Source organism: Nerophis lumbriciformis, linkage group LG10, assembly GCF_033978685.3.
Source record: "Nerophis lumbriciformis linkage group LG10, RoL_Nlum_v2.1, whole genome shotgun sequence".
Lineage (NCBI taxonomy): Eukaryota > Metazoa > Chordata > Actinopteri > Syngnathiformes > Syngnathidae > Nerophis > Nerophis lumbriciformis.
The window spans coordinates 32,320,692-32,335,691 of record NC_084557.2 but is presented as its reverse complement, the minus strand read 5'-3'; the positions used below and the strand labels follow the sequence as shown (position 1 = coordinate 32,335,691).

At 44.9% G+C, this 15,000-nt stretch overlaps 1 protein-coding gene across 4 annotated transcripts in view; it reads right to left on the bottom strand.

The window, feature by feature from the left end:
• Window positions 1-15,000, bottom strand: part of kiaa1549la (KIAA1549-like a) — a 293,945-nt gene that overhangs the window by 15,139 nt on the left and 263,806 nt on the right. For 3 of the 4 annotated variants that reach the window (XM_061969804.2, XM_061969806.2, XM_061969808.2), the window contains 2 exons: window positions 7,008-7,249; window positions 6,599-6,767 (listed from right to left, as the gene is read on the bottom strand). In XM_061969804.2, coding sequence (XP_061825788.2) covers window positions 6,599-6,767; window positions 7,008-7,249 — 411 coding nt within the window. The remainder of the gene's footprint in view (window positions 1-6,598; window positions 6,768-7,007; window positions 7,250-15,000) is intronic. The other variant, XM_061969805.2, reaches the window with a different exon arrangement.

The following is a 15,000-nucleotide window of genomic DNA, read 5'->3' as shown; positions in this document are numbered from 1 at the left end:
TTTGAGAAACAGTAATCTAATTAGCTTTGAGTCCCAAAAAACTATCACAATGACCTTCTTTGGGCATTCAATCGATCGCAACTGGACTGTTCAGTTTGTCTTAGAAGATGTTCCGCCTCTGATCTCAACAGGCGTCATCAGCTCATGCTCATAGACTTTGATTAGTCACATCCCTTTAGTCTACAGACTTTAGTCTAATTACTTTAGTTCTAGTCAAATGACTTTAGACGAGATCCAACCAATCTAAGTCTATGAGTATGAACTGATGTCGCCTGCTCAGATCAGAGGCGGACCACCTTCTAAGACAAACTGAACAGTCCAGTTGTGATCAATTCAATGCCCTGAGAATTAGTGATCAGGATGACTGAGAACACGACTAGATAATAGACCCAAAACAAATCATATACGATACATTTTGAGACACTGGTGGACTAATTTGTTAGTACGTTACTATTAAAAATTTATTTGTTTCGTTATTTATTATAGATTGTATTTTTTATTTGATATTTTCTGAAGAGGTAATGAAGGAAATTGTTTTACTCATTTTTTTTTTGCCTAACTGCTGGCTGTATGTGTCCTATTTACCTTGCTATTTGCTAAAAAAAAAAATATGTCAAAATGGCTGCTGTGCTTGACCTTGAGTTTTTGCAGAATGTCGGGCATTGTAACAACAAAGTTAGCAGTAGCTAGGGATGGGTACCGTTCACATTTGAATCGATACGATAACATCTCCTGTTACCTGGGAATCGATACCAGTAGTCAATAGGAACTAGGGATGTCCGAAAATGGCTTTTTGCCGATATCCGATATTCCGATATTGTCCAACTCTCTAATTACCGATACCGATATCAACCGATACAGTCGTGGAATTAACACATTATTATGCCTAATTTGGACAACCAGGTACTTTTAAAAAAAATTTATAAAATAAAATAAAATAAATAAATAAAAACACATTTCTTGAATAAAAAAGAAAGTAAAACAATATAAAAACAGTTACATTGAAACTAGTAATTAATGAAAATGAGTAAAATTAACTGTTAAAGGTTAGTACTATTAGTGGACCAGCAGCACGCACAATCATGTGTACTTACGGACTGTATCCCTTGCAGACTGTATTGATATATATTGATATATAATGTAGAAACCAGAATATTAATAACAGAAAGAAACAACCCTTTTGTGTGAATGAGTGTAAATGGGAGAGGAAGGGTTTTTTTGGGTTGGTGCACTAATTGTAAGTGTGTCTTGTGTTTTTTATGTTGATTTAATAAAAAAAAAAAAAGAAAAGAAAACAAGTGATACCAATAATTAAAAAAACGATACCGATAATTTCCGATATTACATTTTAAGATGACAAGATGGCGGCGCCCTGATGGCAGCGGCTTGCAGACGCTCTTGGAAGTGTAGAGCGATTTGGCAAAAATACCCGTCAATTCTGTCTATTTCATGGCTGGCTCACAGCGTGGACACTTCGTGATCAGATACGACCGACAGACGATTCTGGATGTGGATAGATCGGGCCGTTATAGGCTGAAAGATGCGGGTACTTTCGACCTCCTCGCTAGCATGGGGATTCTTCGCTGGCTACATCCAGCGGCCTCTAAAGCAGCGGAGTCAAGTGCCAGCGGGGACCGTCAACGGAAGACACGTAAGCGGTGTGAGCGGAAGCAGAAGCGGGGATGCCGAGCGGGGCTAACAACAAAGCGAAAGGCTAATCCTCAAAGAAGCGCTAGTCCGGGTGAGAAGTTTGTTAAAATAGAACTAGCCAGCGCCAGGCTGGATAATACCTGCACACATAGCAACTATTTTAGAACAATACACAACTCAAAAAATGTTTTTTCTGTTTCAGAAGTAGACATGCACTCTACTGAGGTGGCAAGTTATAATGCGTTCGGTTTATCACAACATCAAGCAAACAATCGGAAAATTCCCGTCATATCAATTCCTAGATATGGTCGAAATTATTTAAAGTGCACTACACATAATAAACACAACATTATTAATATTGCTACTACGGATAATTTCAACAAAAACTCCTCAAAACAGCCCACTACCTATAATATGGGCTTCTTAAACATAAGATCATTATCTTCCAAAACGCTATTAGTTAATGAGGTCATTAGAGACAATAATCTTGACGTCATTGGTCTCGCCGAGACCTGGCTCAAACCAGACGATTTCTTTGCGCTGGGTGAGGCGTCTCCTCCTGGCTATGCGGGAGCGCATATTGCCCGTCCCATTAAAAGGGGTGGGGGAGTTGCACTCATACACAATAAAAACTTTAATCTTACCCCGAACCTAAATAATAAATATAACTCGTTTGAGATGCTTACTATGAGGTTTGTCACACCGCTGCCTCTCCACCTGGCTGTTATCTACCGCCCCCCAGGACCCAATTCGGACTTCATCAGTGAATTTTCAGAGTTCGTTGCTGATTTAGTGACGCACGCCGACAATATAATCATAATGGGGGACTTTAATATCCATATGAATACCCCATCGGACCCTCAGTGCATGGCGCTCCAGACTATAATTGATAGCTGTGGTCTTACACAAATAATAAATGAACCTACGCATCGCAACGGAAATACGATAGATCTAGTGCTGGTCAGGGGTGTCACCACCTCCAAAGTTACGATACTCCCGTATACTAAAGTAATGTCCGATCATTACCTTATAAAATTTGAAGTTCTGACTCATTGTCAACAAACTAATAATAATAACTACTATAGCAGCCGCAACATTAATGCTGCCACAACGATGACTCTTGCTGGCCTACTGCCTTCGGTAATGGCACCATTCCCAAATTATGTCGGCTCTATTGATAACCTCACTAACAACTTTAACGACGCCTTGCGCGACACCATTGATAGTATAGCACCGCTAAAGCTTAAAAGAGCCCCTAAAAGGCGCACCCCATGGTTTACAGAAGAAACTAGAGCCCATAAATTATCATGTAGAAAGCTGGAACGCAAATGGCGCGCTACTAAACTTGAGGTTTTCCATCAAGCATGGAGTGATAGTTTAATAACTTATAAACACATGCTTACCCTAGCTAAAGCTAAATATTACTCAAATCTCATCCACCTCAACAAAAATGATCCGAAATTTTTGTTTAGTACAGTAGCATCGCTAACCCAACAAGGGACTCTTCCCAGTAGCTCCACCCACTCAGCAGATGATTTTATGAATTTCTTTAATAAGAAAATTGAACTCATTAGAAAGGAGATTAAAGACAATGCATCGCAGCTACAACTGGGTTCTATTAACACAGATACGACTGTATCTACGAAGGATACCGCCCTCCAAAATAGTTTCTCTCTCTTTGATGAAATAACACTAGAGGAATTGTTAAGATGTGTCAATGGGACAAAACAAACAACATGTTTACTTGACCCATTTCCTGGGAAACTTATTAAGGAGCTTTTTGTATTATTAGGTCCATCAGTGCTAAATATTATAAACTTATCACTTTCCTCTGGCACTGTTCCACTAGCATTCAAAAAAGCGGTTATTCATCCTTTGCTCAAAAGACCTAACCTCGATCCTGACCTCATGGTAAACTACCGGCCGGTGTCCCACCTTCCGTTTATCTCGAAAATCCTCGAAAAAATTGTCGCACAGCAGCTAAATGAACACTTAATGTCTAACAATCTCTGTGAACCTTTTCAATACGGTTTCAGGGCAAATCACTCTACGGAGACAGCCCTCGCAAAAATGACTAATGATCTACTGCTAACGATGGATTCTGATGCGTCATCTATGTTGCTGCTTCTTGATCTTAGCGCTGCTTTCGATACCGTCGATCATAACACTTTATTAGAGCGTATAAAAACACGTATTGGTATGTCAGACTTAGCCTTGTCGTGGTTTAACTCTTATCTTACTGACAGGATGCAGTGCGTCTCCCATAACAATGTGACCTCGGACTATGTTAAGGTAACGTGCGGAGTCCCCCAAGGTTCGGTTCTTGGCCCTGCACTCTTTAGTATTTACATGTTGCCGCTAGGCGACATCATACGCAAATACGGTGTTAGCTTTCATTGCTATGCTGATGACACCCAACTCTACATGCCCCTAAAGCTGACCAACACGCCAGATTGTAGTCAGCTGGAGGCGTGTCTTAATGAAATTAAACAATGGATGTCCGCTAACTTCTTGCAACTCAACACTAAGAAAACGGAAATGCTGATTATCGGTCCTGCTAAACACCAACATTTATTTGATAATACCACCTTAACATTTGACAACCAAACAATTACACAAAGCGACTCAGTAAAGAATCTGGGTATTATCTTCGACCCAACTCTCTCCTTTGAGTCACACATTAAGAGTGTTACTAAAACGGCCTTCTTTCATCTCCGTAATATCGCTAAAATTCGTTCCATTTTGTCCACTAGCGACGCTGAGATCATTATTCATGCGTTCGTTACGTCTCGTCTCGATTACTGTAACGTATTATTTTCGGGTCTCCCTATGTCTAGCATTAAAAGATTACAGTTGGTACAAAATGCGGCTGCTAGACTTTTGACAAGAACAAGAAAGTTTGATCATATTACGCCTATACTGGCTCACCTGCACTGGCTTCCTGTGCACTTAAGATGCGACTTTAAGGTTTTACTACTTACGTATAAAATACTACACGGTCTAGCTCCAGCCTATCTTGCCGATTGTATTGTACCATATGTCCCGGCAAGAAATCTGCGTTCAAAGAACTCCGGCTTATTAGTGATTCCCAGAGCCCAAAAAAAGTCTGCGGGCTGTAGAGCGTTTTCTATTCGGGCTCCAGCACTATGGAATGCCCTCCCGATAACAGTTAGAGAAGCTACCTCAGTAGAAACATTTAAGTCCCATCTCAAAACTCATTTGTATACTCTAGCCTTTGAATAGCCCCCCTTTTTTTAGACCAGTTGATCTGCCGTTTCTTTTCTTTTCTCCTCTGCTCCCCCCTATCCCTTGTGGAAGGGGAGACACTCAGATCCGGTGGCCATGGATGGGGTGCTGGCTGTCCGGGGTCGGGACCCGGGGTGGACCGCTCGCCTGTATATCGGTTGGGAACATCTCTGCGCTGCTGACCCGTCTCCGCTCGGGATGGTTTCCTGCTGACCCCACTGTGGACTGGACCCTTACTGTTATGCTGGATCCACTATGGACTGGACTCTCACAATATTATGTTAGACCCACTCGACATCCATTGCATTCGGTCTCCCTAGAGGGGGGGGCTTACCCACATATGCGGTCCTCTCCAAGGTTTCTCGTAGTCATTCACATCGACGTCCCACTGGGGTGAGTTTTTCCTTGCCCTTATGTGGGCTATACCGAGGATGTCGTTGTGGCTTGTGCAGCCCTTTGAGACACTTGTGATTTAGGGCTATATAAATAAACATTGATTGATTGATTGATTGATTTAACGCATTTATCAGCTGATAATATCGGCAGGCCGATATTGTCGAACATCTCTAATAGTAACACATTTTTGGTGCTTTTGTGTGCGTTCAAATGTGTTAATAAGTGTTCAAATCCTATGTTAAAAATAATAATAACAATTTAAAATTCAACACTGAGCTGTGCTGTTCAGTTATCTTGTTTTTTTTTTACACTTCTGTGTCCTCATTTGCAAGTACTGTACTTCATTATATTGTAGACTTTGCATGCAGTTGTAATTCCAAGACGTTAGATGGCAGCAGTGTATAGACTACCGTGTGTTGCCTAGCTAGCAAGTCCTCTTGGTTTTCCCTCAAAATCAATACAGTACCTATCTATCTATCTATCTATCTATCTATTGAATCCATCGATAGTATCTATCTAGTCTTAGCCGTTAAGTTGAATGTGCCAGTTTTTTTTCTTCTGTTGAGCCCTACAAAATGTTTAAACTGTAAGTATTATATTTATTACACACCAGCTGATTGATTGTAACACGCATCATAGTTGTAGTTTTCATTAGTAAATTTGGAGGCGTTGAAATCGCTATGTAACATCGCTCATGCTAATCAGTAGCATGTCTATGGCAAATCCAGCTCAGTGGCCTTGTGGTTAGAGTGTCCGCCCTGAGACTGGGAGGTCGTGGAGCTCAAACCGGCCGAGTCATACCAAAGACTGTAAAAATGGGACCCATTGCCTCCCTGCTTGGTACTCAGCATCAAGGGTTGGAATTGGGGGTTAAATCACCAAATGATTCTCGAGCGCGGCGCCCGCTGCTGCTCACTGCTCCCCTCACCTCCCAGGGGGTGAACATGGGGATGGGTCAAATGCAGAGGACAAATTTCACCACACTTAGTGTGTGTGTGTCGATCATTGGGACTTTAACTTCAACTTTATTGTAAATTAGCATATAGCTGTCGCTGTTTGAAAAGTGGAGTCGTCTGACCCTGTTCTGTTTGACTGCTTGTTTCCCGCCTAAGTGCTTGAGCCGTTGCTGAGGCCGCAACTGGAAATGACGTAACATGCAACAAAGGTATCGAAATATAGAACAGTTTGATTTTACGTGAATCAATATACGGGACTACCGGCGGACTTCTGTCAGTACCTATAAACGTAGCGAATTTGGTACCCATCCCTAGTTGGAGCCGTTTTACAGTTCTAGAAACGCGCTCACCGGTTTGGGCAAACTACACTGGTGCAAATCGTCAAATCCCAGGCTCCTTTGCCTGCCTCCACAGGGATGGTTCATGGTGCCAGGTGCGCTGGTCACGCCATCACTGTAGTGGCCCATGTGGGACGGTTTGTAGGCGCTGTGGGCACGGTGGTGGTGATGGCGGCGTCTACTTGTGAAAGAGGAAATATACTGTCAATAATTTCTTTTTTCTCCAGCATGCTCAACTTTATCAAGTTAACATTTCAAATACTCTCCGCATACATTTACACAAGAAAGTTCAAATCCAGCCCTCGGGCACTTTTAAAGTTTCTTCCAGACGAAATACTTAAATATTGCAAAACTTGCTAAATTGCTACCTGATTTTGACTACAATTAAAGAGAAAAACTTATGTAAAGAAAATGAACACACTTAGTCGGAGGCGAAGGCGGGTCATGTTCTGAGTGTGCCAGGCTGAAGGCGTTGCCAAGCAACATGTTCATCTGTGTGCGGACGTCGTCAATGGATGGCTGGGAGCTGAGTGTGGAGGAGTCTGAGCCGCGGTGAGCTTTCACCCCCAGGCTACTGTTCCCGGTGCCAGTAGATCCACCTCCATAACCAAGAGAGCTCATCAGACGGTCCACGTTGGTCTCCTCGTATGGCTCGGGTTCACCCTGCAAATCCCACGCACAAAGACAGATTCAACGTCATGGTAATTGGAGAGTGCAGATGCAGTAGTTACGTGTTTTGTACAAACTATGTCAGCCTCATGAGGCACCAACTTACACTATATTTCCAAAAGTATTTGGCCACCCATCCAAATGATCAGAATCAGGTGTCCTAATCACACTTAGGCATGGAGACTGTTTCTACAAACATTTGTGAAAGAATGGGCCGCTCTCAGGAGCTCAGTGATTTCCAGCGTGGAACTGTCATAGGATGCCACCTGTGCAACAAATCCAGTCGTGAAATTTCCTCACTCCTAAATATTCCAACGTCAACTGTCGGCTTTATTATTAGAACATTGAAGGGTTTGGGAACAACAGCAACTTAGCCGTGAAGTGGTTAACCACGTAAACTGACAGAGAGGCGCATAGTGCAAAGAGGTCGCCGACTTTCTGCACAGTCAGTTGCTACAGAGCTCCAAACTTCATGTGATCTTCCAATTAGCCCACGTACAGTACGCAGAGAGCGTCATGGAACGGGTTTTCATGACCGAGCAGCTGCATCTAAGCCATACATCACCAAGTCTAATGCAAAACGTGGGATGCAGTGGTGTAAAGCACATCGCCACTGGACTCTAGAGCAGTGGTCCCCAACCACCGGGCTGCGGCCGCACAAGGAAAAAAAAAAAAAAAAAATAAAAAAAAAATTATTTTTTATTTAATCAACATAAAAACACAATATATACACTATATATCAATGTATATCAATACAGTCTGCAGGGATACAGTCCGTAAGCACACATGATTGTGTTTCTTTATTAAAAAAAAATAAAACAATTTAAAAAATAAAAAAATAAAAAAATCACCCCACCACCCCTGGTCCGCGGGACACATTTTCAAGCGTTGACCGGTCCGCAGCTACAAAAAGGTTGGGGACCACTGCTCTAGAGTGATGAATCTCGCTTTTGAATCTGATGGACGAGTCTGGGTTTGGAGGTTGCCAGGAGAACGGTACATTTCGGACTGCATTGTGCCGAGTAGGGCAGCACGGTAGCAGAGGGGTTAGTGCATCTGCCTCACAATACGAAGGACCTGAGTAGTCTTGGGTTCAATCCCAGGCTCGGGATATTTCTGTGTGGAGTTTACATGTTCTCCCCAGGACTGCGTGGGTTCCCTCCGGGTACTCCGGCTTCCTCCCACCTCCAAAGACATGCACCTGGGGATAGGTTGATTGGCAACACAAAAAAATTGGCCCTAGTGTGTGAATGTGAGTGTGAATGTTGTCTGTCTATCTGTGTTGGCCCTGCGATGAGGTGGCGACTTGTCCAGGGTGTACACCGCCTTCCGCCCGATTGTAGCTGAGACAGGCTCCAGCGCCCCCCGCGACCCCAAAGGGAATAAGTGGTAGAAAATGGATGGATGGATGGATTGTGCCGAGTGTGAAATTTTGTGGAGGAGGAATTATGATGTGGGGTTGTTTTTCAGGAGTTGGGCTTGGCCTCTTAGTTCCAGTGAAATTAACTTTGAATGCTCCAGGATACCAAAACATTTTGGACAATTTCATGCTTCCAACCTTGTGGGAACAGTTTGGAGCGGGTCCCTTCCTCTTCCAACATGACTGTGCACCAGTGCACAAAGCAAGGTCCATAAAGACATGGATGACAGAGTCTGGTGTGGATGAACTTGACTGGCCTGCACAGAGTCCTGACCTGAATCCAATAGAACACCTCTCGGATGAATTAGAACGAAGACTGCGAGCCAGACCTTCTCGACCAGTGTGTTACCTCACCAATGCACTTTTGGAAGAATGGTCTAAAATTCTTATAAACACACTCCACAACCTTGTGGACAGCCTTCCCAGAAGAGTTGAAACTGTAATAGATGCAAAAGGTGGACCCACATCATATTGAACCCTATGGGTTAGGACTGGGATGGCCCTTCAAGTTCATATGTGAGTAAAGGGAGGTGGCCAAATACTTTTGGCAATATATCCATCCATCCATCCATCTTCTTCCGCTTATCCGAGGTCGGGTCGCGGGGGCAGCAGCCTAAGCAGGGAAGCCCAGACTTCCCTCTCCCCAGCCACTTCGTCCAGCTCTTCCTGTGGGACCCCGAGGCGTTCCCAGGCCAGCCGGGAAACATAGTCTTCCCAACGTGTCCTGGGTCTTCCCCGCGGCCTCCTACCGGTCGGACGTGCCCTAAACACCTCCCTAGGGAGGCGTTCGGGTGGCATCCTGACCAGATGCCCAAACCACCTCGTCTGGCTCCTCTCAATGTGGAGGAGGAGCGGCTTTACTTTGAGCTCCTCCCGGATGGCAGAGCTTCTCACCCTATCTCTAAGGGAGAGCCCCGCCACCCGGCGGAGGAAACTCATTTCGGCCGCTTGTACCCGTGATCTTGTCCTTTCGGTCATAACCCAAAGCTCATGACCATAGGTGAGGATGGGAACGTAGATCGACCGGTAAATTGAGAGCTTTGCCTTCCGGCTCAGCTCCTTCTTCACCACAACGGATCGATACAGCGTCCGCATTACTGAAGACGCCGCACCGATCCGCCTGTCGATCTCACGATCCACTCTTCCCTCACTCGTGAACAAGACTCCGAGGTACTTGAACTCCTCTACTTGGGGCAAGATCTCCTCCCCAACCCGGAGATGGCACCCCAACCTTTTCCGGGCGAGAACCATGGACTCGGACTTGGAGGTGCTGATTCTCATCCCAGTCGCTTCACACTCAGCTGCGAACCGATCCAGTGAGAGCTGAAGATCCTGGCCAGATGAAGCCATCAGGACCACATCATCTGCAAAAAGCAGAGACCTAATCCTGCAGCCACCAAACCAGATCCCCTCAACGCCATGACTGCGCCTAGAATTCTGTCCATAAAAGTTATGAACAGAATCGGTGACAAAGGGCAGCCTTGGCGGAGTCCAACCCTCACTGGAAACGTGTCCGACTTACTACCGGCAATGCGGACCAAGCTCTGGCACTGATCATACAGGGAGCGGACTGCCACAATCAGATACCCCGTACTCTCTGAGCACTCCCCACAGGACTTCCCGAGGGACACGGTCGAATGCCTTCTCCAAGTCCACAAAACACATGTAGACTGGTTGGGCAAACTCCCATGCACCCTCAAGGACCCTGCCGAGAGTATAGAGCTGGTCCACAGTTCCACGACCAGGACGAAAACCACACTGTTCCTCCTGAATCCGAGGTTCGACTATCCGGCGTAGTCTCCTCTCCAGTACACCTGAATAGACCTTACCGGGAAGGCTGAGGAGTGTGATCCCACGATAGTTAGAACACACCCTCCGGTTCCCCTTCTTAAAGAGAGGAACCACCACCCCGGTCTGCCAATCCAGTGGTACCGCCCCCGATGTCCACGCGATGCTGCAGAGTCTTGTCAACCAAGACAGCCCCACAGCATCCAGAGCCTTAAGGAACTCCGGGCGGATCTCATCTACCCCCGGGGCCTTGCCACCGAGGAGCTTTTTAACTACCTCAGCAACCTCAGCCCCAGAAATAGGAGAGCCCACCACAGACTCCCCAGGCACTGCTTCCTCATAGGAAGACGTGTTGGTGGGATTGAGGAGGTCTTCGAAGTATTCCCTCCACCGATCCACAACATCCGCAGTTGAGGTCAGCAGAACACCATCCTCGCCATACACGGTGTTGGTAGTGCACTGCTTTCCCTTCCTGAGGCGGCGGGGGGTGGTCCAGAATTGCTTCGAAGCCGTCCGGAAGTCGTTTTCCATGGCCTCACCGAACTCCTCCCATGTCCGAGTTTTTGCCTCTGCGACCGCTGAAGCCGCACACCGCTTGGCCTGTCGGTACTTGTCCGCTGCCTCAGGAGTCCTATGAGCCAAAAGAACCCGATAGGACTCCTTCTTCAGCTTGACGGCATCCCTCACCGCCGGTGTCCACCAACGGGTTCTAGGATTACCGCCACGACAAGCACCAACTACCTTGCGGCCACAGCTCCAATCAGCCGCCTCGACAATAGAGGCGCGGAACATGGTCCATTCGGACTCAATGTCCAGCACCTCCCTCGTGACATGTTCAAAGTTCTTCCGAAGGTGGGAATTGAAACTCTCTCTGACAGGAGACTCTGCCAGACGTTCCCAGCAAACCCTCACAATGCGTTTGGGCCTGCCAGGTCTGTCCGGCATCCACCCCCACCATCGCAGCCAACTCACCACCAGGTGGTGATCGGTAGAAAGCTCCGCCCCTCTCTTCACCCGAGTGTCCAGAACATGAGGCCGCAAATCCGATGACACAACTACAAAGTCGATCATGGAACTGCGGCCTAGGGTGTCCTGGTGCCAAGTGCACATATGGACACCCTTATGTTTGAACATGGTGTTCGTTATGGACAATCTGTGACGGGCACAAAAGTCCAATAACATAACACCGCTCGGGTTCAGATCCGGGCAGCCATTCTTCCCAATCACGCCTCTCCAGGTTTCACTGTCGCTGCCAACATGAGCATTGAAGTCCCCCAGTAGAACGAGGGAATCACCCGGGGGAGCACTCTCAAGTACTCCCTCGAGTGAATCCAAAAAGGGTGGGTACTCTGAGCTGCGGTTTGGCGCGTAAGCGCAAACCACAGTCAGGACCCGTTCCCCCACCCGAAGGCGGAGGGAAGCTACCCTCTCGTCCACCGGGTTGAACTCCAACGTGCAGGCTCTGAGCCGGGGGAAACAAGAATTGCCACCCCAGCCCGTCGCCTCTCACTGCCGGCAACGCCAGAGTGGAAGAGAGACCAGCCCCTCTCGAGAGAACTGGTTCCAGAGCCCTTGCTGTGCGTCGAAGTGAGTCCGACTATATCTAGCCGGAACTTCTCCACCTCGCGCACTAGCTCAGGCTCCTTCCCCCCCAGCGAGGTGACGTTCCACGTCCCAAGAGCTAGCTTCTGTAGCCGAGGATCGGACCGCCAAGTGCCCTGCCCTCGGCTTCCGCCCAGCTCACATCGCACCCGACCTCTATGACCCCTACCATGGGTGGTGAGCCCATTGGAGGGGGGACCCACGTTGCCTCTTCGGGCTGTGCCCGGCCGGGCCCCATGGGGACAGGCCCGGCCACCAGGCGCTCGCCATCGGGCCCCACCTCCGGGCCTGGCTCCAGAGGGGGGCCCCGGTGACCCGCGTCCGGGCAAGGGAAATCTGGGTTCCTTGCTTGTTTTCTTCATAGAGGTCAATATAGTGTATTACATTACATATTGGGTGCCGAATGTAAAAAGTCAATCACACGTTTCCAGCTGATATATTTTTCATATTTTCCTCACTTTTCTCACGTTTAAATTACTTTTCTCACATTTTGCTCACTTTTCTCACATTTAACTCATTTTCTTCACATTTGAGGTATAAAATAAATCTGAATGTTAAATATGAATCTATATTCTATATCTCAATGTTTCGCCAAGTGCAACTTTGTATAACTAGCAAATAAAATTACATATTTGCATACTTTCTAAATATTTAGCTTGAAACTTGGCAAAGCATTTAGATTTAACATTTAGATACAACATTCATATTTAACATTTGAAATTACATTTATATTTAATATTTCGATGTGAATTCAACATTTTGTATCTAACATTTAACATTTAAATTGGACATTTCGATTCACCATTTAATGGAGGAAAATGAGGTTGAAGTGAAAATGAGCAAAATGTGAAAACAATGAGCTAGATGTGAGGAAAAGTGAGCTAAATATTGTACCGTATTTTTCGGACTATAAGTCGCAGTTTTTTTTTCATAGTTTGGCCGGGCTCCAGTGCGATTTATATATGTTTTTTTCCTTCTTTATTATGCATTTTCGGCAGGTGGGACTTATACTCCAGTGCTATTTATATATGTTTTTTTCCTTCTTTATTATGCATTTTCGGCAGGTGCGACTTATACTCCGGTGCGACTTATACTCCGAAAAATACGGTATATATCAGCTAGAAAAGTGTGATATAGTCACATTCGGCACTATGCATTGTTACAGTACGAACGATGAGCACAATAGACAGAAAAACAAATTAAAGAAGCCAGAAGATTAAGGACATGTGGTGAGTAAAACACTGATCTCTCTCTCTCTCTCTCACACACACACACACGCACACACACGCACACACACACACACACACACACACACACACACACACACACACACACACACACACACACACACACACACACACACTCACACGCACGCGCACACACACACACGCACACACATATTGCTTCACATTTCGCCCTAAAAAAACAGGTGGATCATTTGCATTTTTTTTTGCAGAAAAGCTACAACAGCAATATTATGAAATCAGGCAGCTGCCGTCGGACCAGTTTCATATTCTATTCTATTCTTCAAACTAAGTTGTGTGGATGTGTACCGTATTTTTCGGAGTATAAGTCGCACTTGCCGAAAATGCATAATAAAAGGAAAAAAACATATATAAGTCGCACTGGAGCCCGGCCAAACTATGAAAAAAACTGCGACTTATAGTCCGAAAAATACGGTCTGTGCATTTTCCAAGTAAAAGAACACTGCTGAATTATAATACGGGGTTAATATAATTACAGTACTTTGGAAATGAAATGAAAACAAATTGTTTGTATTTATTGTGTGTGCTTCTGCAAACCTTTGAAGCAGATGGATAACTATACTGTATGTTGTTACGATAAGGATGGTACGTTTTCATGCAATATTCTCACACATGCTTCAACACACTTCAGGCCTGATCTACTAAGATCCAAAATTATAAAAGGAAAATTGAAAATAGATGATATGTCTAATATTTATTCATGGCCGTCCAAACATGTTGAAACACACACGTAGGGCGGTGGATTCTCGTCTGTCCATTGTCTGTCTTTGCAGTGGTGGCACTGATCCTGCAGCCGTGTGTGGAACTATCAGTTTGTGCGTACTTTTCAGACGTGCTTAAAAAGACTCTTTTTTTTTTTTTTTTTTTTGTCCTGTCCAGCTTCGCAGGCAAATCATACTGTTGATGTAGATGCCCATATCGGCTGTACAGATTTACTTTACAAAAGAGAAGTGTGGGATACTTCTCTTGTTGTCTTATTTGTATTTGACTTTATTAAATAGATTTACCGTTTTTTTCGGAGTATAAGTCGCACCGGAGTATAAGTCGCACCTGCCGAAAATGCATAATAAAGAAGGAAAAAAACATATATAAATCACACTGGAGCCCGGCCAAACTATGAAAAAAAAACTACGACTTATAGTCCAAAAAATACGGTATATTAATGTTTGGTGGAGCCGGGCCGGAGCAGGAGGGAATAGAAAGAGGAAAAAAAGGAAGACAGAGGGGGAAATTGTGGGGATAAGACAGAGAGACAAAAACAACAACAGCAAACACAACAATAACAACATCAGCAAATAGGATATGTACAAATATAATAGTAAAGTGATAGCAAAGAAGCAGTTAGTGAAATAAATAATAACACAGAAATGACAATGGACATTATTACACTACAAATGGAGCAATACAAATACCAGTAGAAATAGCACTATTGACAATGAATAATACAAACAATTACCTCTTTTATCAACAATACAATTGTTTCAAATGCAACAATACATGTATGTAATGATAACTTGAAATACAAACAAAAGCAGATAAATGGAGGGGAAGAAAGAGAAGCCAACTATATTAACCTTGTAGATTGTTATAGTAACAATAGGTTAAGCTTTGTCAGTGTGCCATGTGTTACCCAGTTTCCCCTAGGGCAACAACGTTAATATATGTTTGAT